We start from the raw sequence: 26,928 nt of genomic DNA, 5'->3' as shown, positions 1-26,928 counted from the left end.
TAACGGGCAATTTAGGCCAGTAAATATCTTATTAGAAAAGAAGAGATTTCTTTCTTTTTTAAAATTTTTTAAAAATTTAGATTCAATTTTCCAACATCTAGTATAACACCCAGTGCTCATCCCATAAGAAGATTTCAATGATCAGAATTCCCACCTAAGGGAACCAGAAAAAAAGCAAAGGAAACCTGAAACTAGCAGAAGAAAGGAAATAATAAAGAACAGTGCAGAAACTGGGGCCCCCGGCTGACTCAGATGATGCAGCATGTGACTCTTGATCCCAGGTCGTGAGTTCAAGCCCCACATTGGGCCTAGAACTTACTTTTCAAACAAACAAATAAATGAATGAATGAATGAATAAACAAGAAATAAAGTTGCAGAGGCATACCTTTAAAAAAAGGGGGAACAGAGCAGAAATCAATGAAATAAAAACTAGAAAACAACAAAGAAAATGAATAAAACCAAAAGCTGATTTTTTTAAAGGATTTTATTTATTTATTCATGAGAGACACACACAGAGAGAGAGTCAGAGACAGGCAGAGGGAGAAGAAGGCTCCATGCAGAGATCCCGATGTGGGACTTGGTCCCGGGTCTCCAGGATCACTCCCTGGGCCAAAGGCAGGCGCTAAATCGCTGAGCCACTCAGGGATCCCCCAAAAGCTGATTTCTTAAGAAAAATCCAATAAAATTGATAAACCTCTAATCAGCCCCAAATTACCCAAAATACATTTATGATAGCTTTGAAAACTATGAAATACTTAGTGATAAATCTGACAAAAGATACACAAGACTGGTACACTGAAAAATTAAAATATGTTGCTGAGAGAATCAAAGAAGAAATGGAAGGGGCGCCTGAGTGGCTCGGTTGAGCGTCAGACTCTTGGTTTCTGTTCAGGTCATGATCTCAGGGTGCTGGGAAGGAGCCCTGCATCAGGCTCCCCACTCGGTGGAGAGACTGCTTCTCCCTCTCCCTCTGCAGCATCCCCACTCGTGCTGGCTCTCTCTCTCTCTCACAAATAAATTTTAAAATCCTAAGAAAAAAGAAAAGAAAGAAACATTCAACATCATTAGTTATCAGGGAAATTAAAATTAAAATCACAACAGGGGGCGGCTGGGTGGCTCAGTCAGTTGAGTGTCCCACTCTTGGTTTCGGCTCAGGTCATGATCTCAGGGTCCTGGGATGGAGCCCCACGTTGCACTCTGCACTCAGCACAGTCTGCTGGAGATTATCTTCCTCTCCCTCTGTTCCTCCCCTGCTCACACTTTCGCTCTCCTTCTAAAGTAAATAAATAAAATCTTAATTAGAAAGTGACAATGAGATATCACTGCATATTGATTAGAATGGCGGAAATGAAAGACTGACCAGACCAAATATTCTGGAGGCAGTGGAGGAACTGGAATTCTCATAGGTTGCTGGTGGGAATGCAAAGCGACGCTAGTAGCCCTTTGGAAAACAGTTTGGCAATTTCTTTAAAAATTCAACATACACCCACCAAATGGCATGTCTGTTCCACTCATAAGTAGTTACCCAAGAGACGTGAAAGCATGTCATACAAAGACTCGTACACAGGTGTTCATAGCAGCTTTATTTACAACAGCCAGACTGTGAAGCAACCCAATGTCTATCAAAAGGTGGACAGAGAAAGGAACTGTGTTATATCTCTACAATGGGCTATGAGCACCAAACAGGAATGAAGTGCAGGTACACGCAGCAACACGGATGAATCTCAAAATGATTATGCCTACCGAAAGAAGCCAGAGTAAAAAGCCTGTGTGATTCCATTTAGGGAAAATTCTAGAAAATGCCAACTAATCTATAGTGATAGACAGCAGACCAATAGTTGCCTGGGGTAGAGGGGGGTTGGAGAAGAGCACGAGGAAGGGATTCCGGAGGATCACGAGGGATCTTTGGGAGGGGATGGATACATTCACCATCTTGATTGTGGTGATACTTTCACGGGTGGAAACATGTGTGAGATTCTACCAAATTCTACACGTTAAATACACTCAATAAATGTCCGGCATATCTCAAGAAAGCCGTGTTAGTAAATGAAGAAGGAATGGTTTCCCGGAGGAAACTGAGGCAGAACAGTTTCGGGGTGAAGGACGGCATAGCACTGTGCCCGAGCACATGGCCTCAAGAGCCAAACTATCTGGTTTCCTGCTTTGGTACCACCACTGACTATTCATGTTGGACATTATAAGTAACATCATTATGGACATCTTGGAACTTAAAACCTTGAAGCACATCTTGGATCATTTCCTTATGGTAAATTCCTACATGTTACTTAACTGCTCTGTACCCTGGTTTTTCTACCTATAAAATGGGGATAACAGTGATATCCATACCATTGGGTTATAGAATTAAATAAATCTGTGTGTGTGTGTGCGTGTGCGTGTGCGTGTGCATGTGAGAGAGACCTGGAATAGCTTCCTGATACATAGTAATTTTGTTAGCAAAAGCTGGCTGGATGCTAGAAAGGCAAAAATACAGATGACCCCTATATCCTTGTGGTGCTGGCAAGTGGTTTCCAAGGAGATCGGCAGCCCCTGGAGCTCGGAGACCAGGGAGGGGACACCCGGCCAGTGGAAGGCTTGGAGACCAGGAAGGGGACACCCGGCCATGAGGAATGGGAGGCAGAAGAGAGAACTCAGATCACCCAGCTTGTTTTCTAGGCAAAGCCCCCAGGAGAGAGAAAACCAAAATGTTGTGAAAACATATTTCTTCCCTAAATTTCATCCTGGTAGAATTACTGGCCAGTAATTACCTAGCAAATTAGAGCATCTACCAGGACCCCAATTGGATACCTGAGGACATAATTGGTCCCTAATTAGAAAAAGTTGTCAAATGGGAACAATTATCTCTGTTCTGTGTTTCATTTTCTCCTCTCTGCCAGCCTAATTCCTCTGCTCCCCCTTCCCATCTGGCCTCCCTGCTATCGTACTGCTGGCCAAGAGGCAGGAAGGCAGGGGCTCCTCTGTGCCCGCCCCTAGCGCCAGCCCGTGGGGGTAGCACTAGCGGCCACCCTGTGTTCCCAGTGTTCTCCCCACCTTGTTTTCCAAGGGTCTGTTTACTCGTCTCCTCTCCCACTAAACTGTAGGTTCTCTGCAGGCAATGATTTGTCTTTCTTTAACTCCCTGTCTCCAGACCTAGCCCAGGGCCAGGCTTCTAGAAAATGCTTAGAAAGGATTGTTGAAATGCGGTGATGACCATGGGCCCCAGAGGGATGGTGCCGAGTGTCTCCTTCCAAGCACAGCTAGAAGCTTGTTGCCTGACCCTCACTTAGCCTGTCCTAGCCCAGAACCGCCACCCTGCCCACATCCAGCAGAGGAAGCTTGGCAGGAGGTGTGATCTTAGCCTGCATCCTACATTCTGCATCGTTCCAAAGTTGGAGACAATACTTCCAGGTTGAAGAATCAGGAAAAGCTGCATGGAGCAGCTGGTGTTTGGTTTGGGAATTCAGAGTTACAAGGCCAAGCCAACAGAAGCCATCACAGAAGGTCAGAGGTGGGCAGCTCAGGCAGGTGAGGGAGCTGGGCTGGTGTGATTATTGAAGTCCTTGAGGGAGGTAGGAAGAAGGAGAAAAGGAAGGCAGGAAGGGAGGGAGGGGGGAAGGAGGCTGAGGGGTGCGATAAAGCTTGAAAGACCACCAAGGAGTGTGGGCTTCCCATAAGCAATGGGGAACAATCCAGCAAAGACATTCCTGGAAGTTGAAGCTACAGTCGGTGATCATGACAAAAGCAGGAGGAGACCAAGGGTGGTGAAAGGTGATGAGAGGTGGTGGAAGGAGGGAAAGGAAGGGCACGAGAAAAACCGGGGGTGATGCCAAATGGCTCCAATGAGACAGTGAAGACAGAAGGGGATGAGAAATAGATCCAACCAAAGGCCCCATCTTTTGCCTTAGCAATTTCATGTCTAGAAGTTTACAGGGGTCTACAGGCGTCTTAGCAATTTCACATCTAGAAGTTCCTAAAGAAATTATTCAAGCTGTGCTTGAAGTCTTATGTTCAAGGTCTGGTGGTCCTGAAGATCTCATGTCCATCACAGTATTTATAACAGTAGAAAGGGTGAGGGAAACACTATGCTAAATGAAAGAAGACCATGTACTGAACAATCTCATTTTTTATGAAATGTCCAGAACAGGCATATCTGTAGAGGCAGAGAGCCGATTAGTGGTGGTCAGGGAGGGACTACTAATGGATCCAGGGTTACGTTTTGGGGTGATGAAAATGTGCTAAAATTAGATGATGATGATGATGATGATGATGATGATGATGATCACACAACCCTATCAATATACGAAAAACCATTGCATTGTTCATTTAAAATGAGTGAACTTTATGTTTGTAAATTATAATATCTCAATAAAGCTGTTAAAAGTTTGAAACAGGGCAGGAGGGAAGGGTTCAGGTCTGACGCCACCCATTCAGAGGAGAAGGCACCCCTGTGTAAAGGGTGTGTAACAAGGTGTGTGGAGGGGGGACCAGGAAGCCTTGGAACCAGCTGGCTGGATGCTGACAGGTGAAAGGGAGACCTGCGGAGCACGACACTCCAAACACAACTGTCCTTCCAAGTGCCCTCATGTGGACACACAGATAGGGCCCCACTGTCCAGCATGGCACAGACGCAGCTCTATCTGCAGCCTCCAGTCTGTAGGAGGGTAACCAGTGTTGCTCTATATCCAGCCACCAGGCCAGGTCGTGGTTGACTAACAGGGGTGAGGGTCAGAGGAGAAAGAAATAAGAAGGAAGCAGTGATGGAAGGTTCTGGAAAGGGGGTGGGGGCAGGAGTTTAACCAGAGATATTGTCCAACTCTGCCCAACCCTCTCCAGCCTTTGGTTCATCTCCAGGGCTGAGAGCTAGGGAATCCCAAAGGAAGCCATGTTGGGGTGGGGGGGCAGGGAAGTGGGGAGCAGAGGAAGGAGGAAGAAGGAAACACTTCATCACCTTCTTTGTGTTCAGCGTGCTTTGGGTCACCATGTGCACGACTCCAGGCCTGTTCAGTCAGCAGATGCTCATTGAGCACTTACTCCATGCCGGGCACCAGGGATAGAGCAGCAAAGTCCCTGCATGCATGGAATTTCCATTCTCTAATTGGGAGACAGGCCACGAGCAAAAGAGTAAATAAATATACAGGCAGTCAGATGGGGATATTTGCCCCGAGGGAACAGGGACAGGGAGTGTGGGGGTGACATTCCATACAGGGTGATCACAGGCTCTCTGATATCTGAGCAGAGACCTGAATGAGTGAGGGCATGAGCCTCACAGGTATTGGGGGACAGGGAAGCATTAGCAAGGGCAAAGCCTCCAGGATCAGGCTGGGTTGCTTGTGGGCTGTGCATTCACTTTCTCAGGCTTAGGTTTTCAGAGCAGGTCCCAGAATCGGGTGGTCCTGGGGTTTAATCCCAGATCTGTCGGTTAACTGGCTGTGTGACCTTGACCGACTTACTTAACCCCTCTGGGTCCTGGTTTCCTCATTCTCCTCAAGGGGGAGCAGCTGAAGCTACCCTAAAACAGGTGTGGAGAAGGGGTGCAGTGCCTTAAGGGCCCGCTTCCATAGAAGCTGTGCAGAGGTGTCATCACTCTGGGGTGACCACACACTGGTAGTGAGGGAGAGCCTCACAGGACCCCCAAATCTCCATGATCGGAACCAGTGGGGATAAGTCATTGATCCCAGAACTGGAGGAGGTGCAAGAGGAAGTGGGGCTCCCCTTCATACCCTCTTTGCATCCACCTCTCCCCATCCCCACCTTCCATTCCGGAAGCTTCCAGCATGAGGGTCTTTCAGGCTTCTCCAAAGAGGGGACTAATTAAGCCTTAATTGACACAGCACTAATTAGCTTCTTAATTACACGGAACCACATGATTAGCCATACAGCAGACACTAATTGTTCATTAGGAAGCAGCCTCCCCTCTCCCCTCCCCTTCTCTAGGATCTACCAGTTAAGACACCTAAGGGGCCTTTGGTGGGCAGCAGCCCACCGCCCCCAGCCTCGCCTGAACCCATTCTGGTGCTAGAAGGGTCAACTGGAATAGGTCACACTGCCCTGGCCTGAAGCCAGGTGCCCTCTCTGATAATAATATAAATAACACCAACTTCTACATTTTGAGCACCTTAGATTCAAGACCCTGCAGCATTTCTTCTTTAAAACCCCTGGCCCATATCAGGGCAGAAGTGTGTTCTGGGGACCCCAGGGCAGGCCCAGCTTAGACAGTGAGAAGCAGGAACAGCACTCATGAAATGCCCACCTTGTCCTACCAGAGGTGTGGACAGGAAGGGGAGTGACACCATGTGTGGATGTAGTGACCACACATCTTGCTTCTAGAACAGTCTATTTTCACCTGATGCCCTGATGTCACTAACAGTAACTTCTTCCATTCTCAGAGTGCCCCAATTTAGACAATAAATGATGTGACCCCACAGCGGACACCCCTTCCCCTGCTTGCCATGGGCCAGGTGCAGCACATACTAGCCAAGAGGGGGCAGGGTTGGGTTGTGGCCACAAAACAGGGAAAACCAAGTGTGGGGATGTGGGCGAGGACTCCCCCAAGCTTTCACCACTAGAAAGGGGAGGCGTTGGGATGCTAACCCACATGGCGGGGCAGGAGGGGATGCTCAGCAGCTCACACCCCTTCTCCTCCTGCCCCCGCCATGCTCCTCCCATGCTCCTCCTGGTTGGCAAGGGGGTGCCATGAAAGAAGGGCCTGGTGGGATGAGGAGGGGCAGACATTACTTATGGGGGAGTGTGGCTCCAAGTTGAATCTCTGGTGGGTGGGGTTGGGGCATGGGATACAGGATACTGGGATACAGGGAAAGTATAAGCAGAGGCATGGCTGAGGGACCCGTGTTGTGGGAACAGCACCTCGGTGTCTGCAGTCAAGGCTGCCTATTGGGGGAGGAGGTTGGACAGTTGGCAAGCGGACTGGGAGCAGGTAAGAGAGAGGAACCTACAGAGGCCAGGGAACAGGGACATAAGCCAATTACCCAAAGAACTGCCCAACCAGAGGCGGCATATTCCATTATCCATTTCCTGCCACCGGCCTGAAGATCTGAGATAGACGGTGGCAGAGTCCCAGAGCGCTTGAACCGAGACGCTCCGAGAGGCTGGGCACTTACGTTGGCTATGATCTCTTCAAGCTGGTGAGCAGATTTGCTTGTCAGGCCTGGGACACTTTGATGGACATGAGGCCAAAAGGGATATGGTGGCCCGTTCGAGGAGAGCCTTGGGCACCCTGACCAGTGGCTTATTTCTTGTTGAAGAGTCCTGGAGAACCAGCGCCTAGGTCATGACGATGCTGGTGTTGGGACAGGATGGGCAGATTCGCTCACGGCCCCTTGTCACCTCTTCAAGTCCCAGCCAGACCTGGTCTCCAGGGCCAAGGTGGTCCGATGATATCCCGTTCCCTCTCTGGGTCTTAGGAGAGGGAGAGGGTGAAGATGCCAGTGCTGCCCCCATCTTAGCATGCTGTGGGCAGTGCCAGCCACCCACACCCCCACCAGGTCCCTGGTGTCACTGCAAGAGACACGGCAAGTAGGTCACAACGTTCCTCCAGATGCTCACCGGCTTCTCATTATCTGGAAACTGTTACAGTGTGTCAAGGAAAGCCCTCTGGGGTGTTTTCCCATCTGTTGCTCTATTTCTGACACATGCTGCTCCCCACCTGGAATTCCCGTGCCCTCTGCTCCTCTTCCCTAAGCCTTCCTGTCCTTGGACAAGGTACCAAGTGTCCTGTGCCTTTTTCTCCTTATGCATAATGTGGACATGACAGACCCACCTCCTGGGGGTCACAGAGGACTCCCAGGGTTAATTGATACAGAGTACTTAGGGCAGGGCCCGGCACCAAGTAGGGGCTCAATAAACAGTGGCTACAGTTCTTTTTCAAGGCCCAGCCTCAATCTCTCTTCCTCCAAGAAGCCCTCCCTGACCACCCCAGCCTTAGGCGGGCACTCCCTCTTGTGCCTTCGCTGCCCACTCCTCAGGGCTTGTCCTTTGTCATCACTATACACCTTGCCTCCACACTTCCTGGGGCTTCCTGTGTGCTGGGCAGTAAGTGCTCTATGTCTGTTCACTCTTTTAACCCTCACAACAACCCTATGTGGTAGGCACACAATCATAATCCCCATTTTACACATGTGAAACACAGGTAAGTTAAGTAACCTGCCCAAGGTCACACAGCAAGTCAAGTGATGGACTGAGGCCAAAGGCCCAAGCAGTCAGAGTCTGTGTTGTTTCCTTCTACTGGGATCTTCACTTGATACGTGTTTGGGAGGGGGCGGTGGGCAGGATCTACACATGACAAGTACCCAGATGCTTCTATGGAGTTTTCAGTAGGTATACTGGGGGGAGGCCCTACACCAGGGCTCTGCGTGTATGTTCATTGTGTGTGCATGGTGCGCGTGCAGAGATGTGTCCAAAGGTTGCCCGTTGCATGTACGGAGAGCCTAGACACCATGTGTTTGGAGTGTGAGTCCTGCACACTGTGTGTATATGCGCACCCAGGGTGTGTTTCTGCAGGGGGTCGTGGGAGGGGACATCTCACCCCTTTGTGTGGCTGTCCTTCTGCCTCAACAACAATTACATACTGCAGAGGGATGTGGAATAGCACTTATCTTCTCTGGAAACTGAGATGCTAGAGCCTGGAGTGGTTTCATGGCTACTGTGCTGTGTGTGTGTGTGTGTGTATGTGTGTGTGTGTGTGTGTAGTGTGATCTTTATGTGATCTAAGCACGTATGCACGTGGACATCTGCCTGTATGTGCCGAGTACACCTGTGTATACATGTGTCAGCAGTGCACCAGCAAAGGTTTGCACGGTGCGCTCGGCAGGTGCCTTTGGGTACCCAGAAGAGATACAGGAGCTGAGTGTGCAAGAGGCGTGTACGTGTGTGGGCATGTGAGCGCCTTTGTGCACGGAGACGCACAAGTGCAAGCATGCGCAAGAGGAAACGTGGACGGTGCCAAGATGGCAAAGCAGGACGGGCTGAACCGGCGCCGCCTCTGCGCCAGCCCGCCGCTGCGTGATCTGGCACCTGGTGCTCCATCTCCCACAGCTCAGTTTCTGAATCACAGAGAGAGAATAGAACACCTGTCTCCAAGGGCGCCGGGAGCATTGGAGATGACGGGCGGGTGGCACAGCAGGCGCTGGATGCGGGCACACTGCTGGAGGGCGTGTTTGTGTGCATGTGTACATGTGTGTGTCCTGGGGATGGGTCCGTGTGCATCCACAGAGAGTGGAGTGGATGTGGGCGAGCATCACGGCGAGCCTGCGTGTCAATGACTGCTGTGTGCACATGGGGGAGGGGGCGGGGAGGGTGGATGGGGGTGCACAGTGGTGCTTGACCGTGTGTGCCATGTTACACGCTGGAGGAGCATGCAGGGGCTGTGCCCCGGGCCCCTCGGTCCAGGTGGGGCTGGAGATGAGGGGCTCGTCTGGGCCCAGGGTGGTATCTCTGGCTGTCAGGCCCGCGGTGGGTGGGGGGCAGCCCCCCTGGCGGTGATCGAACCCCGCTCTCCCACCAGGCCTGCCAAAATACAGCGAGACAGGGTGTAATTACCGGCACTTACCTCGGCCATTACCCCCCTCGCCGCTGCTCGTGACACACGACCCGTCAGCTCCACGTTGGCACCATTAAGGGGCCTCATTAGCATCCCGGCTCAGAAGCAAAATTACCCTCACTGCTCATTTCAAGATGTCATCAATTTTAATTTAGGGCCCAAAGATAGTACAATGGGAAGGCCCTCCCCAGCCCGCTGCACACGGAAACGGGGAGAGGGTGGGGGAGGGGCCGCGGGGCAGCCAGGGCTGGGGGGTGGGGCACGGGCTGGAAGTGCCAGGGAAGGAGGGGGGCCCAGGCTGAGCCGGGAAGGGAGGAAAGCGCTGGTGTCCGCCTGCCCGGGAAGGCCTGGGGCTGGGACCTGGGGTGGGGTGGGGGGCGCAGATTGGGAGGGAAAAGGAATTCAAGGCACCACCAGGCAGGGCCCCCACCCACCCCACGGGGCGAAGGCCATCTGACGCTGAGATGCGGGGAGCCGCATGGGGGTGAGCTGCTGGGCACTTCCTTTCAGCTGTTCCTTTACCCCCACAGCAGCCTCGGCAAGTGTATCTTGCAATCCCCTGTTACAGGAGAGGAAACTGAGGCATAGGGACCTCCCGCCTCCATGGCCTAGGGGAGCCTGTTTGGCCTTTGGGATGGTCTCCGGTCAGCATGACAGGGCAGGTGGGTGGAGGGCAGGGGGTCCTCTCACACTGTGCCCCCGTGTCTGGAACGCCCCCTCCCTCTCCTTGTCAGCCTGGTCCTCACGACTCAGCTTGATGTCCCCTCTCCCTTTCTTTAAACCTCTAGCTGAATCCTCCCTATGGTTCCTGTGTCTGTCTCCCTGCCCCCAAAGCCCCAGAGACTGACTTCTAAACAAGGGCTGTCCCTTAGCTACCCAAACAACCCCAGCATCCCACGGTGGGGGGGGGGGGGACTCAAAGTGGGTGCTGAGTGACTAAAAGACCAATGAGCATCTGGGGCTTAAGACAGGGTTGGGGGGGCTTGAGAAGGGCTATCTCAGCCTCTGTAATGGCACAAGAGCAGGAGTGCCACAAAGGTTAGGTGCATGAATGAATGATTGATCACATGAATGAATGACCCAGCAGGTGGAAAGTGCCTTTCCCTGGGCACTTTCAGGTCCCTCCAGGGACAGTATTTTTTTTTTTTTAAGATTTTATTTATTCATGAGAGACACACAGAGAGAGGCAGAGACACAGGCAGAGGGAGAAGCGGGCTCCCTGCAGGGATGCGGGACTCGATCCCGGGACCCCAGGATCACGCCCTGAGCTGAAGGCAGATGCTCAACCACTGAGCCCCCCAGCTGCCCCCTCCAGGGACAGTAATTGAGCTATTCCTTCACCAAGCCTGGTAGCGACTTGACTTATCAGCACTCGTGGGGCATTTCATTGTACCAGCGGAGCCTGGCACAGCCACACCCTTGAAGAGCCCCTTTCCGGAGGGGAATTCACAGGCAGCTCCATGGGTCTCTGGCCAGTGGAGGTTTTCCAGAAGGCATTATTTGGGAGGCTGGAGGAGGCAGTCCTCTCATTATTTCCAGCCAGCTCTGCCACCCTGGTCTGTTTTAACTCATAGAAGGCCTTCGGGCAAGATTTCAAGTCCTGTGGGCCTCGGTTTCTCCAAGTGGAGAGGAGGAGGCCACAAGGCACGCCTCAGCTCTTCCAGCGACAACGCGGCCGGGGGAGGGCCGGGCCTGCGGACACAGGCTGAGGGGAAAGGACACTGCCAATCACCGCGCCCGCCCTCGTCGGGACTGGACGCTGGACGCTGGACGGGCCCTGCCTGCCTCCCCCGCTGCCCAGCAGCCCCTCCAGCTCCCTGGCCGCCCGGAGGTGAGAGGAGTGTGCAGGGCCCCATCCTGAGCCCCGAGACAGGGTCCTCGCTGGCGGCGGGCGCTGCTCCCCGGCCTCACAGAAGACGGATCGCTCCCTTAATCACTCTGGAAAAGAACCCCAAGCCGATATAATATTATAATTAATTAATTCACTAAAAAGGTATTAAATTTCTCTCCCCCCTGTGGATATTATCTGAATTCATTGACCTTTAGAAAAATCACCCTCTAATTGTAACCAGGTCCAAAAGCATTTGCAGCCCGTCCCTTTTACATTAATAATATCTTCCCGGACTCGGCTCTGGCTGCTTAAATATTGTATAAATTCCACTGCCCCCCTCGGAAAAGAGAGAGTGAAGAAAAAAGATGAGGCTAAAGGAGCGGGGGAAGGGAATGGGGGCCCAGGCCCCTGAGAAGTGGGGGCCCCAGCAGGTGAGGGGCAGGAGGGGCCTCCCAGGGACTGTTTCTAGCTGTTGTAGCTGATATGCTGGGTGGCTGGGAGGGGCTGGGAAGGGGAGTGGGCCCTGAGATGGGGAAGGGGGCATGGGTTTGGAGCAGGAGTGTTACACTTGGAGTTTGTTTTTTATAAGGGCCTATGTGTGGGTGTAGAGGGAGATCCAGAGTGTGTATGGACGCTCAGCCAAGTCAGTTCTCCAAACAGTGAAGGAACAATCTCAGTTTAAAGGAGCAGTGGGTGACGGAAATCCCAAAGAGGACATTCTGGTCCAGGCTTCACTCCAGTTCCAGCTTCCCAGACAGCCCCATCCTAGGGATGCTGGAGCAGGCCTCGGAGGAGACGCATGGTTGGATGTCCAGGGCTCCCTGACACTGAGGATGGAGGTACTAAGGAGCAGAGAGCCAGTGCCCCCCTCCCCAGCCCGGCTTCAGCAGGGCCCACATCCACGCCTGGCCACCTGTCCGAATGACCCGAATGACCCGAAGGGGAGATCTCCGCGGGAGGCGGGGGTGGAAAGCTGCCTTCCAGTGTGTATGTATCAGCGAGTGTGTCCGTGTCTATCTCAGCCTGTGGGACTCAGATCCCAACACCCTCACAGTACAAGGGGGTGAGAAGCTGGCAGCTGGTGGGGACAGGCTGACAGACACAGGAAGTGGAGCTAAGGGTGGCATGAGGATCCTTACGTCCAGCACCTTGCCTCTTGCTTTGGGACCCCACGTGGGACCTGCAGCTGTGACAGTGTCTTATCCTTCCCCTACCTAGCTTGGACCCCTTTCCCAGACCCCAATCCCTTTTTACGCTTTTACTTGTTCTCAAGGCCTGGGGGGGTGGGGAGAGGGAGAGGGCTTCCACCATGAAATGAGGGGGTTGGAAGGATGTGTCTGTGTTTTTACACCAGCCCACTTACCCCCTCTACCTTTTAAAAAATAACTTCCCCCTCGTAGACTTGACATCTGGGAGGGTGTTGTCTACCAATAAAAAGCCTCAGTGAAGAAAGCATCCCCCTCTTATTTAATTAGAGATGTTCAGGGGCAGCTGAGTGGTTAAGCGGCTGGGTGTGTGTTTTAGGCTCAGGTCATGATCCCAGGTCCTGGGATCGAATCCCGCATTGGGCTCAAACCCCACGGAACAGGGGAGCCTACTTCTCTCCCTCTGTCTTTTCTGTCTTTCATGAATAAATAAATAAAATCTTCAAAAATAGTAATAGAGATGTTCATAACCACCAGTCCGGAGCTGAGGGCCTGACTCCATCTCAGCCACAAGCTAAGGGCCATGCAGCCCAGTCTCAGATACGCGAACACTGGCTGGTGGCTTGTGGACATGCACCTGCCAGGGTGCACAGGGGTTGCACCTGTGCCGGCCTTAACCAAATCCCCAAACCCGCAGGACTGGCAGCGCCCGCAGGCTGACCGCCCGGAATGTGCAGTGGCGCTGAGACGCCGCTATCCCCCCGCTAGAGGGCGCGCGCTGCGGCCTGGCCCTGGCCCTGTGGCGCCCCCTTGTGGGCAGAACTCCTCACACCCTTCATCGGCGCCAAGGAGGGTCCAGGCCCTGCTTCCCAGGCTGCAAGTGGTGGCGGGGCTGATGGGCCCTCGGGGACAGGAAGCCAGCAGGCAGGTGGCTGGGGAATACAGCGGTCTTGACGGGTTGCACAAGGAAGCAGAAGGGCGGCTCTCCACTCCACTGCCTGGATCCCCAGGATGAAGGAGAACAAAACAGGATGGGAGAGTCCCCAATTTTGCCTGAAGGACTGGACTTGGGAGTTGCCAGCCCCTCCCGCTCCAGGGTCCACAGGGCCCAAGCCTGGGCCCATCGGCTCTCTCCCAGTGAGAGGCCAGGGCTTGCCCCAGGAGGGGCTGAGTGCATGTGTGGCGGGGGTGTCCCAAGGAGGGACTGTGGGGCAGGGGGAGATGCCACTGCTCCTGGGCTGGCTCCAACTCCGCAAGGTCATCCACGGCTCCATCTGACTTTGAGATTAATCCCGCAGCCTCTGCCGGTCCAGCCACCATGGGCACCCACACACCCGGCTCCCTTCCCTTCTCTCCCCTCACACGTTAATTGCTCCAATGTTGATTTGATCTCCAGTTCTGCACAGAGGAAATTGCCCTCTTAGCCATTTTCATCCTGGGATTCTTAATTTTTTTTAAATTAGGCCCCTTCGGCCTCTTAGGGCCCCGTGAGGGAAAAACCATTTTGGTCTCTGCCTGAAGACTGTGGGAAGAGTTGGAAGAGAACCAGACCCTGTCCTCCCTCCCCCAAGACCCCTGGGACTCAAGAGGCTGCCACTCTGCCCCTCTCCGCCCCAAGCCTACCTCCCCATCCTGGGTGAGGTCATAAAATCCCAGGGTCTCAGAGCAGAGGCGCATGGGGATTAGACGCCCAGAGAGAGGAAAGGATTTGCAGAGGCCTCACTGCCAGACAGTGCCAGAGCAGGGGAATGGGGCCCTCATCCTTGCATCTACCCAGAATCTGGTACTCCTGCCTCCCCCCAAATTAGTTCAGTTGAGGTCCTCTTTCCCCAAGCCCAGAGGACTCAGCTCCTCAGTGCCTAGAGGGCCTGTCCTGCTAGGGCCGTCAAAGAGCAGAGGTGGCCAGCCCTGCCTCCACAGAGCTGCCTGCCCCACCTTCTTTCTCAAGCAGCTGTCAGCCCACCCAGGGAGGGAGAAAATTCAGGAGAGGCCACCACTAAAACAGGCATCCAGGACCAGGAGAAATATGCACCCCCCACCCCGAGCCAGGGGTGCCCCAAAGCAGCCTCTAAGACCGGAAGACTTGGCTTCTGAGCAGCGGGGTCCCCGCACCACCCAGCGCAGCTGTCTCAGACCACAGCTGGAGGTGTGGAACCGCGTGGCTGCAGCGCCATCTTGTGGCCAGGAGGAGGGACAGTGACCCCCCTCAAGTACCCAAGGCCCCCAAGTCAGGCCACATCCCCAGCTTGCCATGAGGCAAGTCTGGGAGGTGGGGGGACCCAGTGACGGGCTTGTTCCTTCCTCTCTGTATCCCCCTACCCAGAGCCCCATCAAGGGTTTTTGAATTCCAAATCCGTAACCGTGTGCACTGGGTCAAACCCTCCCCCGTGTGTCAGCCCCAGACCACACCAAGGAGACTGGACAAGCGGGTACAAAGCACAGTGTTTACTAAAGGCACAAAGTGGGGAGCCTGGAGGGAGCTGCTTTTCCAGCAGTGACCCCGTGCTCTAACAGGAACCCGGCGCCCCCTCTTCCGGCCGCCCCCGCCCTCATACCACCTGGTAGAGAGCTGTTAGCACCAAAGGGGGGTGGGGGTGCCAGGCTGGAGGACAGACTTGTTGCCATCTGAGTCCCAGAAAGGCAGGCCTGGGCACCCCCTGGACCAGTCGCTGCCTCGGAGAAGGAACTTCCTGAACCCCCTGCTCGGGCGTGTCCTCCTTCACCAGCAGGGGTGGGGATCAGACCCAGATGACAGAACCCTCCCAGGACCTCTTCTTACCTCTAGCACCCCTGTCCCCTCCCTTCCCCTCATGGCTTCACCTCCAGGAGCTGGGCCGAAGGGCTCTTCTCCCCCAGCCCCTTCGGGAGGACTATCCCCGGGGAGTCCCGATCCCCACAGGCTGCCAAGCAGGCACTAAGTCCAGACAGGGGGCCAACAGGGAGGAGTGAGGCAGGGCAGTTGGCTACTTCACACACAAGTGCAGCCCGAAGGTGGGGAGGGACGTGGCCCCAGCCCCGGCCCGGCAGGGCAGCGGCAGTCAGGGTCACAGCACGTCGCCTTCCTCCATGCTGAAGCTGCTCCGACGGCTACTGGCCTTGGAGGCCTCGGGGGACATGGTGGAGAAGAGAGGGTCGGAGGCCAGGGGTAGCAGGGAGTCGTCCAGAAGCATGAGGTCCAGATCCTTCTTGGACAAGTTAGGGAACGGGGAGCCATGCTCGGGCCCCAGAGGCTCGGGGTAGCCTGGGGGCCCTTCATCGCCCCCGCCCCCAAAGCTCAGGCTGTGGCTGAAGTCCAGGTGGTGGAATGGGGACGGCGGCTGAGGTGGCTGGGCTGGCAGGGGCAGCGGGGCCTGGGGAGGCACCACCGGCAGGGGCTCGGGATCCGGGACCTCGGGCTCCAACAGCAGGGCCTCCCCGGGGCCCTCGTCACTAGGCAGCTCCTGCTTCACCACCTGCTGGGCCAGCTCAGCCATATTCACGCCTGATGGGGAGGTGGTGGGGAGGCCATGCACTCGAGCCTGCATCTCCAACTCCTGCAAGGTGGGGCAGAGAGGGCTGGGGCGCACACCCACGGGCACCAGCTGCCCTTGCCCCTCCCCTTGTGGCACCCCCGGACCACAGACTGGCTCAGCTGGAAGCAAGTATAGGGTAGCTCCAGAGTCTAGACCGGTGTTTTTTCAAACTACAAGTCACAACTCATTAGTGGCTTGTGAAACCACTGTAGTGAGTCTTGACCAGCTCACTCTCTATTTTTTTCTTCTTAAATTGAAATAGACTTGCCTAGACCGGACCAGAATAGAAATGATCAGAATGCACTGCCTCTATTAAGAAGGAGGGTTCTTTCATGAAACTTTGATTTTTCACTTGGAGTGTGGCTATGTGTGCCGGATTGTAATGTCAATTGTACCATCTCCTCTGAGAAATGGACGAATCAGAAGGCTGCCACCCACCCGCCCTTCGCAGGGACGACCAGCCTCAGATCCAAAGAAGGCAGAGACCCCGAGCACAGCCAGGACTACAACCTTGGGCTCCAGGTGGTAGGCAGGAGTCTCCCAAGCCTTGCTTGTCTCCAGTGGTGAGACTGGGCACTCGGCCACTTTCCAGATCTCTGCCTCCCTCCCCACCTCCCACCCTCGCAGTAGGTTCACACTTCCCCATCCCCTGAGGTGAGGTGTAGGCCTGTACTTGCACTGATCAGGGAAATGTGAGCAGAAGCCACAGGTGTCACCTTAAGAGCTACGCATGGCTTTAAGAGCCCACTCTAGATGGGCCTGTCACTTGGCCTGGGTCCCAGAATGAGGGCCTCACAGAACCTAACTGCTAGCTGGTATCTGTTGCTTAAAGTTGCTGGGGTTTGCCTGTTAGCCAACCAACCCGTCCTCCCTCTTCGTGGGCAATCATCCCCGTTCCCCCAATGTCAGAGGTGTAAGCACTGCCCCTGAGGTCAAGAGCCAGGCTGGGGTCGGGAGGCAGAGCTACCCAACCAGTCCAAGTGTGGGGGCCAGACCTGGATGCGGAGCAGGAGCTGCTTGTTGGTCATCTCCAGGCGCCGAGAGTGGCTCTCAAGCTCCCGGGACTTCTGCAGATCCTTCTGCATCCTCCGGATGTAATCAACAGAGGCTTTGAGGATGGTGCCCTTGTTCCAGCGAACGTCCCTGCAGGCCAGACAGCGTCAGGAGCGGCCAGGTATTTGCCAAGTGCTCCGCAGGTGGAAGCAAAACCCTGCTTTCATTCCAGAAGTCTATGCTGCACATCCCAACTTTGCCCGCAAACCTTAGACACGAACAACTCCCATCTGTGGAGGAGGCCAGGCTCCATCTGCACAGAACGGACCCCCTACTATGCCAGGTGACTTTGCTGCCACTACCCACCTCACTAACCCCATGGAAGCAAATAATTCAGAGCAGCCTCCTTCCCTAGGCCTTCCATTTCTGCCACCAGAACCCATCATATGTGTCCCCCACTCTCACTCCTCATGGCCCTGAACATCCCTCTGTGGTAGTCCCAGGCCCTTGCCATAGGTTCCTAGCATGACTCCTCCTCCAGGAAGCCCCCGCCCCAGCCTCACTTCCGGGATTTTGCTCATCTGTCTCAAGCTGTTCTGATTTGGGTGGAGGGATCTTCTTTCCCCTAATAGATGATAAGCTTTTAGAAGGTAGTACCCAACCATGGGATTGTCTCCTCAGCCCTCTGGCAACCAGCGCAGGCCCAGGTCCGGTGCAGGAAATACAGGTGAGTCACCTGCCAACACTCCCCACCCCCCACAGCCCCAACCCTTCCCCCTTCCCTCCCGGAAACCACTCACAGGTCATTGGCCTTGGGGATCAGCATGCCCAGCTCCTTGATGCGGTCATTGATGTTGAACCTCCGCCTCCTTTCAACTAGAGGTAACAAGTCCCAGAGGGAGCAATTAGAAGGATGAGGACCCCTGTGGGGGAGAAGGGGCCCAGCCCAGGGAGGGATGCCTCGGCCCTTCTGGGAAGTAATGGGGGACTCACGGAAGGGGACTGTTATGGGAATGCGGGGCCAGAACAACCAAGGGGCTCTTAGAGGCAGAGTCACCTGGTCAGCTGGTAGCACAGCAAAGCTGCCAGGGGTAGCCGCGCCCGGCCACAGGGCTAGGACTCCTTCCCTACAGGCAATGATCTGATCCGATATGATAAACCCATTCATTCTGAAGTGTTGGGGATTCTGTGAATATTGCTCCCCCATCCCCTCCTAAAGAGGGGCTGAGGGCAGAGGGCAGTGCTGAACCCCCCCAAGTCCCACCCATGGAGGATGTAAGATCTCGAGTAGGGAAGCCTTCCTAGAACCCATGCAGGTCAGAGTGGCTTTTTTTTTTTTTTTTTAAGTAAACTCTCCCTGCCAACCTTGGGGCTCAGATCAGAGAGGCTTTCTAGGCAGCCCAGATGAGAGCAAGGACAAGGGAGGCAGGGAGAAGGCGCCAGCGGGACTCACTTAGGTTGTGATTGTCTTTCTTCTGCCGCTCCTTGGCCAGGGCCCGGCTCTCAGCGTCTGGAGGTTGGGGGAGAAGGAGAGAGGAGCTGGGAGGGAGGCAGGAGAAAAGGGAGGACTTGGGAGTGGGGAGCACCGTGAGACAGGGAGGTGGTACCTGTAAGCTCTCGCTTCTGGGTCAGGTCAGCAGGGCAGGAGCTGCTGGTGACGCCCACCAGGGAGGCTGTGACCTGAGGGTCACCACTGTACACGTTCAGGTGGCTGCTAGACAGGGGCAACTGTGGGGTGAGGTGGGGAGAGGGACGCGGTGAGCACCCCCTCTCCATGGGCCCATCATCCGGGGGAAAGCCACTCCCAGGGACACCAAGGGGAAGCTGCACTGATGTCCCCCGGGGTCCTGCTTTCAGTTCTAAGGGGTCCACAGCCAGCACGAGGATGTCAAAATCCACACTGGGCCTCTCCAACCAGCAGCTCCACAGGAAAGTCTGTAGGCTTGGGAGCTCAATAAGGTGTGGCTCCTGCCCTCTGGGAGCAACCAACCAGCCTAGTGGCTGGAAGCCCTGCGGAGTGATTGCACCAGGCCTCAGCCCTGAGGGTGACAGATGAGGGGATTAAGTCCCAGGCATTAGGAAGCCCAGGGGAGAAGCACGTAATCTTATTCTGGAGTTTCTGGAAGGTTTCTGGAGGGTGTGGTATTTGAATTGAGCTCTGAGCAGAGAGGTGAAAAAACTCGACAGGCAGAGGGACAGCTGAGCAAAGATGCAGGGCAGGACAGAGCTGGACAGAGCTGGCTGTCACTGGCAGAAGCTCAAGCCGCAGAAGCGGACAGTGTGATGTGAGCAGGCTGGGAGATGCCACCAGACCCTGGGCTTCCAGATTGAACTTGCAAAGAGCCTGGCATGTTGTAATGGGCTGCCGGTGGGGGGGTTAAGCAGAAGCCTGGCAGGGAGAGATTTGAGCTCAGGAATGGTCACCCCAGCTCCTGCCATAGGAACACGCCGAGCAATCACAGGGCCAGAAGCCTAGTGGTACACGGGCATCCTATCAGATACATGGAAAGTGCTAGAGGGACCAAATACTTGTGCCTTCTGGACCTCTGCTCCTCCCCAGCCTTTGGTGCTCTGCTGGCAGCAGGTTTCAGACCCAACTGGCCCTGACCAGTCCCAGCTGAGCCATGGGGCAATGTTGCCAGGGCAGTGGGGCTTCCTACTGCAAGATTTGGGGGCTTCCCCTCATGGGTAGGAGCTGGGGCCACAGTCAGGGTAGTAGGCTCAGTCTCAAGTGGCAGACGTGAGCAGCTGAGGTTTACGGCCTTCCAAAAAGGGGCAGGCACACCTGCTCCGTGTGAGTATCTATCAGCCTATGCAAGGCTCGTTCCCATTTCCTGTGGCTAGACGGCATCACCCCCTTTTTGCTTCTGGGAACACTGGGGTTCAGAACAATTAAGGGACTCACCAAGGCCAGAAGCTAGGCCTCTCTAGTCTAAGGCTGGCTCCTTCCCATCGGCTATCTCACCTCTGCCTGGGAGGCCCAGAGAACATTCACACTGCCAGGAGGCTGCTGGAGGGAGGGGACAGAGCCAGCCCCCCAGCACTTGTCCCTTGCGGTGAGGGACACAGGCCTGTCCCCCCTGGGTCCTAGGCTTTTTAGAGGAGGGAAGCCCCAGATCCCAGAAGAACTCATCAGCTCAAGGCCACCTACTCCCCTCCAGGAATGCTTTCCCTGCCTCCCCTCTGCTGAGGCCCAGCACCACTACCTCCTGCCCTTCCCCTAGCCACCCCTCCCCCAGGAAGCCTTCCCCAACTGCCCAGCCACCACTCCACACTGAAGCCCCATCATGCACGCAGCCTGAGCACGCCTCTGTGGATTCATAATTCTGCTCGGCCTTGGGCTTTGTCACAGAGGTGACTCTTATCTCTTCAGCAACATGGCTCTGCCCAGGTGAGGCCCCTGTCTCTGGTACCTTCCAGGCTCAAAGCCACTATAGAACCTCTCCCTCCTCCCTCTGACATGCCCACCCCACCCTGGCCAGCAGTACCGTGTTGGGCATCTGAGTTTCAGGATTGATGAAGCCCAGGACATCATCCAGACACATAATGTTGTCAATGACGTCAAACTGAAAGAGAAAAGTCCATCTGGGGAGGGCCCGCTAGGAGAAAAGCACGGAGAAAGGGCCCTGGGACAGACACTGACCTGAAGGGACCTTGGAGCCCACGTCACCTAACCTGCTAATCTCCGGGGGAAAGGAAAAAGGTCCAGAGAGAGTGCGAGTTGTCCAGGTCCCACAGGCCCAAGGCCAAGGCTCTTCCCCAGAAGCCAAGTTGCCCAAGAAGATTGCTTTATATACTTTATCTCTGGACATGGCTGTGCAGGTGTGCTGGGCTTTCCTCTAGGACTCTCTCGTTTCTCCTAGCAGAGCTTTCAAAAGTAGGGATGAGGCTTTTCCCATGAGACTGGGGCTCCCTGAGGGCAGGGCTGTGTCTCCCCTCAGACTGGGGCTCCCTGGGGGCAGGGCTGTGTCTCCCCTCAGACTGGGGCTCCCCGAGGGCAGGGCTGTGTCTCCCCTCAGACTGGGGCTCCCTGGGGGCAGAGCTGTGTCTCTCCTCAGACTGGGGCTCCCTGAGAACAGGGCTGTGTCTCCCTCAGACTGGGAGGTACTGTACCAGCAGCACCTTGCCTCTGCCGTCAGACTAGGAACCGCAGGAGCACAGCACCCAGCAGCCACTCTGCTCACGGCCACCACCGGCCACCCCTCACTTACCTCCCTCTCGGGGTTGGAGCCAATGTGCAGCATGGCCATGGGGCTGTTGGGAGCACTGTTGCCGGCGGAGGAGGACATCACATGTCCAGCCCGCACCCCTGGGGAGGCAGCAGGCAGGGGCTTCGGGGAGCCCTGCGCAGGGCTGATGTGGGCGGCAAACTTGTTCCCGTAGGTCTCGGACAGGTACTCTCGCACCTTCTGGTCCCGGGACTGCTGCAGGTGGTAGGAGGTGGGGTTCTCCAGGTAGGACTGCACCTGGGGCGGGGGGAGAAGGCAAGGGTTCTAGGGCTCCTAGAAGCAGGGCAGGCAGGGACAGGCTTTGCTTTAGGACAGGCCCTACCTTCAGGACCTCCCCGGGCACCGGTGGCGGAGACTGGAAGTGGACGGGGGTGTTGATGGCCGGGGTGGGCGGCCCGCCCAGCTGCTGCTGCTGCTGCTGCTGCATGTAATGCATGACAGCCTGCTGCTGCATGCGCTCCCGCTGCTCCTCCTGCTGCGCCTGCTCCCGCATGAGCTGCATGCGCAGCCCGATGCGCGATGCCATGGCGGCCACTGGCACGGGCTCCCTGCGGGCGAGGGGGGCAGGTGTGTGAGGGGCCAGTCCCCCCTAAAGCACTCAGTCTCAGGGAGGGGGCCAGGACTAAGGGACTGCACCCATTGTACAGGAGGACACACTGAGGCCCAGAAGGGAGAAGGGACCAAGGTCACCCAACAAGAGGGTGACAGAGGTGAGACTTGAACCCAGGGTTTCTGGTTCCTGGGCCAGAAGCGGAGACCATCTCTTCTTCGTTAACTGCAGCAGATCGGTCCCAGATAGTTGGAGTCAATCTTGACTCCTTGCTTTCTGTCAGGCCACATGGTGATCCTGGCAGATCTGACCTCAGATACAGCCCTGCCACCACCACCTCCCTGCCATCCATGCCTCCCAACCTGTAGCTTGCCTTATCTTAAGGAGCCCCCTAATGTTCAGACTTCTCCTTTCTTGCCCTACAACATTCTACTCGCAACTCAGTAATCAGAGGGATCCTATTAAATCTAAGTCAGATCCTGTCCCTCCCCCTGCTCAGAACTGTCAATGGCTCCCGTTTCACTTGGAGTAAAAGCCAAAGTCCTTACCCTAAAAGCCCTCTGTGATCCATCCTCACTGCATGGTCCCCTCTTGACCCCATCTCCCCACACTTTCTCTGTTGTTCCACATGTTCCAGCCACACCCTCCAGCCTCCTGACACTCCCTTAAACACCGCAGGCAAGCTCGCACCTCAGGGCCTTTGCACTTGCTCCTCCCTCAGTCTGGGATGCCCCTCCTACCTGCCTCCCCAACACTCCCTTCTGTGTGTTTCCCCATTACCCTTATCACCATCTTAACTATTATGCATTTTTGCTAAGTTATTTCATTCACGGTCTATCTCTTTCTCACTAGGAATGCAAACTCCCCTGAGGGTAGGCATTTTGTCTGCTGTGCCTTCAGCCTTCAGCCCAGGGCCTGGGACGTGGTGGATGTTCTAGGAATGTGTGCAGGGAATGATTACTATTTACACATCAGGTACTGGCGACACAGCAGCAAGCTACCTATATTCACTGAGCTTGGGGAGTTACATTCCAGTGAGTGAGAAAAGCAAGTGCACAGGCCATTACAACCCTGTGCAGAGATGGTCGCTTCAGGGTACCTGGGCCTGCAAGGGTCCATGGAGGGCTCCCGCCACTTAGGATGTCAGCCCTGATTGTGCATGGGTTTCAGTGGGATGGGGGCCTAAGGCCCCAGGCCTAGTCTAGAAACTGGAGGAAAAGACAGAATGGGGCACCCGGGTGGCTCAGCGGTTTAGCGCCATCTTCAGCCCCGGGCCTGATCCTGGAGGCCGGGGATCGTGTCCCAAGGTGGGCTCCCTGCATGGGGCCTGCTTCTCCCTCTACCTGTGTCTCTGCCTCTCTCTCTCTCTCTGTGTCTCTCATGAATAAATAAATAAAATCTTAAAAAAAAGAAAAAGGAAAAGACAGAATGAGTCCCGTAGCTGGGCCCCTTCTGTCCCTAGCTCACTGAGGGACGATGGCACATCCCTTCTCTTTGAGCCTCTCTGTCTCCCTATGCACAAAATGAAAGGTGCCTAAGGCTCCTCCCAGCTAAGAGACTCCCCGAGAGGTACAGAGCCCCCAGGATTCTGGGAGAGGGTCCCATCCTGGCGATATTACAAGAGGCCATATGACTTCATGGTTGAGCAAGAATTATGAAACAGGGCAGACATGGGCTTAAATCCCAGCTCTGCCACTTGTTGACTGTGTGACCTATGGCAAGTCACTTAACCTCTCTGAGCTTCAGCTTCCTCACTTGTAAACAATTTCTACATCAGAAGCTTGGTGAGCAGGGCAGCTGGATGGCTCAGTGGCTGAAAGTCTGCTTTTGGCTTGGGTCATGATCCCGGGGTCCTGGGATCGAGTCCTGCATCAGGCTCCCGACAAGGAGCCTGCTTCTCCCTCTGCCTATGTCTCTGCCCCTCTCTGTGTGTCTCTCATGAATAAATAAATAAAATCTTAAAACAAAAAAAAGCAGCTTGGTGAGCATGTTAAGTGAAAACAATGTGTCTTGAACAGAGCGTAGCACTTGGTAGGCTGAATGGGTAAGTAAAGGATAAACACAAGTTTGGCAGGGTCAGCTGCTGTACAGACTGAAGGCCAGAGCTGCACCCCGAGATCCTAAGGATGAAACCCAGACCTCTGGGGGGTAGCAAAGGAAAGCAGCATAGCCTAATGCCAGACAGACATCAGACTAAGTCAGCATTAGTGGAAGGTACTGGCAAATATTCAGTGAAAACCAATGGATCATGGAAATAATAATAGTTTGCATCTATTTGAGCATTTACTGTGTGCTGGGCGCTGTTCCAAGCACTTTAACCTCAAACAGCCCCACGAGGCAGTTTTGGTTATTATTCGCCTGTTACAGCTAAAGAGAAACAGAGGCACAGGGAAGTTAAGTACCTGGTGACAGAGACAGAGCTGGAACTCACACCAGAGTGGCTCCCCAGCCCATGGGGGCAGTGGATGGGGGACGTGGTGACTGCTCTGTCTCCACACAGACCTGGGAAGGGGCTTGTCCCGGTTGCATGTCTGGTGGGCTCAGGACCACCAATGGGGCCCAAGCCACCTGACCCCAACCAGGGCTCCCTCTACCACCGCAGCTGCTGCCTTGCAAAGCTGGTCTGCACCATCCACCTCAGAGCTTTGAGCACTCAATGACCCCTACTCACCTTCCTTCCTCCCTTCTCTGCCCCCTAGGTCAGGAATGAGCGAAGGGGCTGCCTCAGCCCCAAGGGTCTCTCTGCCCAGCTCCCAACAGGACGGTCCCCAGGGAGAAAAGAGCAGATGCCCCCACCGCCCCCCTTCTCTGTTTCACACAGCTGTGGCCTCCACCCGGTTCCTCTGCTCCTACAGAGACTTAGCCTGTCTTCACCTCCCCGCCCCCCTCCCACTGCAGCCGTGCAGACCTCATGGGCTCCGACCCCAGCCCACTGCCCTGCAGCTGCGTGCCCTGCACCCCTGCATGCTCACACATGCAGTGCCGGGGAGCCCATCCTTCTGGGAACAATCTGACTTCAGTTGGTCCCCGCTGGGGGGAGAAGCACCGGACCTGGCAGTGCCAGCCAGCACGAGGAGGACCGGGGGGAGAACGAGCCCCTTGTTTCTCTGACAAAGGGCTGGGTGCCCGTCCCAGGCTGAGCCGGAGCTGCCTCTGCCACGGGAGAACCTGGGCTAAGCCCCGCTCAGCCTCCCACTGGCTGTGCCAGCCTCAGTTTGCTCATTTATAAAACGGAAGCGGGAATCCCTGCCCAGCCACCCCGACCAGGGCTGCGTGAGCCTCCTGGGAGAGGGTATCAGAGAACTGTGACCGGCGAGGTGTCTGTGCCTTGAGAGGCGTTGATAGCCCGAGCCTGTCCGCCGTCCTCTGACAGAGGGTGGCCAGGTGGCACAGCACAGTGAGGCTGCCCCACCCTCACCCCGCTTGTCAAAGCTGTCACCCCAGCCGCAGAGCTGTTGCTCCCTTCACGTCTCAGCCTCCTCCCCTGGCCCTGCCTGGGGGGCTCTGTGAGATGAGTACAGGGCTAAGGGGGGGGAATCTGAGGGCAGGTGGGGTGACCCAGGAGGGACCCTGGGTGTGGGGACATTCCCTGCCCAGCCCTCAAGTACACCTGCTCACTCTCAACACCTGAGGGCCATTCCCAGCCTCCCCCAGTGCTCAGTCTGGTCAGGAAGAACTGGAAGGAGGGCCGTCCAAGGACCAAAGTGACCCTTGAGCCCTCCCCACCATCTGACCTCCAGGCCAACTGGGCCTGGCAAGGGTCCACCATTCATGCATTCGGTAACACCAGGAACCTCGAGTGCCTACTACGTGCGGACAGCAGGGCTAGCTGTTTCCCTGAAGAACCTTCTCCCCTGCCTCCACCCCTAGGTAACACCCTCCTCCTGAGGGGACAAGGGGATCTAACGCCCCAAAAAATTCCTACCTCTCCCCAGTCCTATAGGAAATGTAGCAGGGACTGAAGTTTCAGCCAAGACCATGGAAACTGACACTATCTGCACCCTCAAAACCCACTACCATCCCCCCCACTCCGCTGTTCACACAGAACCTCCCACCTGACTACCCCCTGCCCTAAGCTGAAGCTGGGTTCCAGCTTAGCTGTGACCAAAACAAGCTTCCCAATCCAACAGGTGCAGTTGAAGCCCTTCCCCACCTCACCCCCCACCCTGCTGTGCCCAAACTGGCTGGGTGGCTTTGGGGAAGCCACTCAACCTCTCTGTGCCTTGGTCTCCCCTTTGGTCAGATGGAACCAATAAGGGCACCTGCCTCTTGGGTTGGTGTGTGGAACTCCCTAGTGTGCCCTCAGGCATCTGAAAACAGACAGATGTTGGGCTCACCTCCAAAGCTGGGCACATCTCTGGTCAGGGCCAGGGCTGGTTTCATGTCAGCCTGTGGGGAGGCCTCCCTCATCAGCCACTTATACCTCAGTATGAACAGGCCCAGAAACAACCTTTCCTGAGGGAAGTTGTGGACGGGGAGGGGAAAGGTAGGGAGAAATCACTGGCCTCCATGAGAGACAGGCAAGGAGAGAGGATCCTCTGAAAGCATCAGAGGAAAGAAGATCTCAAAGATTGAGCACTGAGTGGGAAAAAAAAAACTACAGAATGAAATGTACAGCCTAAGCCCATTTAAGACAGGAAATGGGTAAACCTAAACCTGTAGAACAGACTAGAAGGATCAGAAGTTTTCTTGAAGGCTTGCCCTGGGTCAGGGCTGGTCTATGTGCTTTCACATATTAACTCATCCACTCTTCACAACGCTACGAGGTGACTACTGTTATTGCCCTCAGTTTCCAGGGGGAAACTGAGGCATAGAGAACTGAAATAACTTGCCCAAGGTTGCACAGTTGATGAGTAGCAGAATGGACTTAAACCAGGCTGCCCCTCAAACTTCTACTCTGGGCTCTCCCAATACCCCCAACTGTTCAGAGTGGTTACCTGTGGTTTTGGGGGGTGGTAAACAGGGGTTCTTATAGTTTCTCATTCTTATTCTTTTTTAAAAAAAGATTTATTTATTTGAGAGGAGAGCGTGCATGTATACATGGGGCGGGGGGTGGGGGTGGGAGGGCGGGGGACAGAAGGTGAGAGAGTATCCCAAGCAGACTCCACAGCAAGC

The 26,928-nt window shown here is 55.1% G+C and overlaps 1 protein-coding gene and 1 long non-coding RNA gene across 10 annotated transcripts in view; both read right to left on the bottom strand.

Moving 5' to 3' along the window:
* Positions 1–506: 506 nt before the first annotated feature.
* Positions 507–8,528, bottom strand: LOC144316884 (uncharacterized). Its single transcript, XR_013382716.1, has 3 exons — positions 7,116–8,528; positions 4,946–5,088; positions 507–1,273 (listed from the first exon to the last, which is right to left on the bottom strand). It is a non-coding gene; the product is annotated as an uncharacterized LOC144316884 (long non-coding RNA).
* A 6,431-nt stretch (positions 8,529–14,959) lies between these two features.
* Positions 14,960–26,928, bottom strand: part of TFEB (transcription factor EB) — a 55,444-nt gene continuing 43,475 nt past the window's right edge. For all 9 annotated transcript variants that reach the window (XM_077904058.1, XM_077904065.1, XM_077904057.1 and 6 more), the window contains 8 exons: positions 21,586–21,811; positions 21,246–21,500; positions 20,523–20,600; positions 18,642–18,762; positions 18,488–18,544; positions 17,835–17,910; positions 17,037–17,184; positions 14,960–16,062 (listed from right to left, as the gene is read on the bottom strand). In XM_077904058.1, the coding sequence (XP_077760184.1) occupies positions 15,574–16,062; positions 17,037–17,184; positions 17,835–17,910; positions 18,488–18,544; positions 18,642–18,762; positions 20,523–20,600; positions 21,246–21,500; positions 21,586–21,789 (1,428 nt within the window). In that variant the 5' untranslated portion in view covers positions 21,790–21,811 and the 3' untranslated portion in view covers positions 14,960–15,573. The remainder of the gene's footprint in view (positions 16,063–17,036; positions 17,185–17,834; positions 17,911–18,487; positions 18,545–18,641; positions 18,763–20,522; positions 20,601–21,245; positions 21,501–21,585; positions 21,812–26,928) is intronic.

The sequence above is a fragment of the Canis aureus genome, chromosome 7 (assembly GCF_053574225.1).
Source record: "Canis aureus isolate CA01 chromosome 7, VMU_Caureus_v.1.0, whole genome shotgun sequence".
In the NCBI taxonomy this organism is placed as follows: domain Eukaryota; kingdom Metazoa; phylum Chordata; class Mammalia; order Carnivora; family Canidae; genus Canis; species Canis aureus.
The sequence above is the reverse complement of the archived record's forward strand: the minus strand, read 5'-3'. Positions and strand labels throughout refer to the sequence as shown.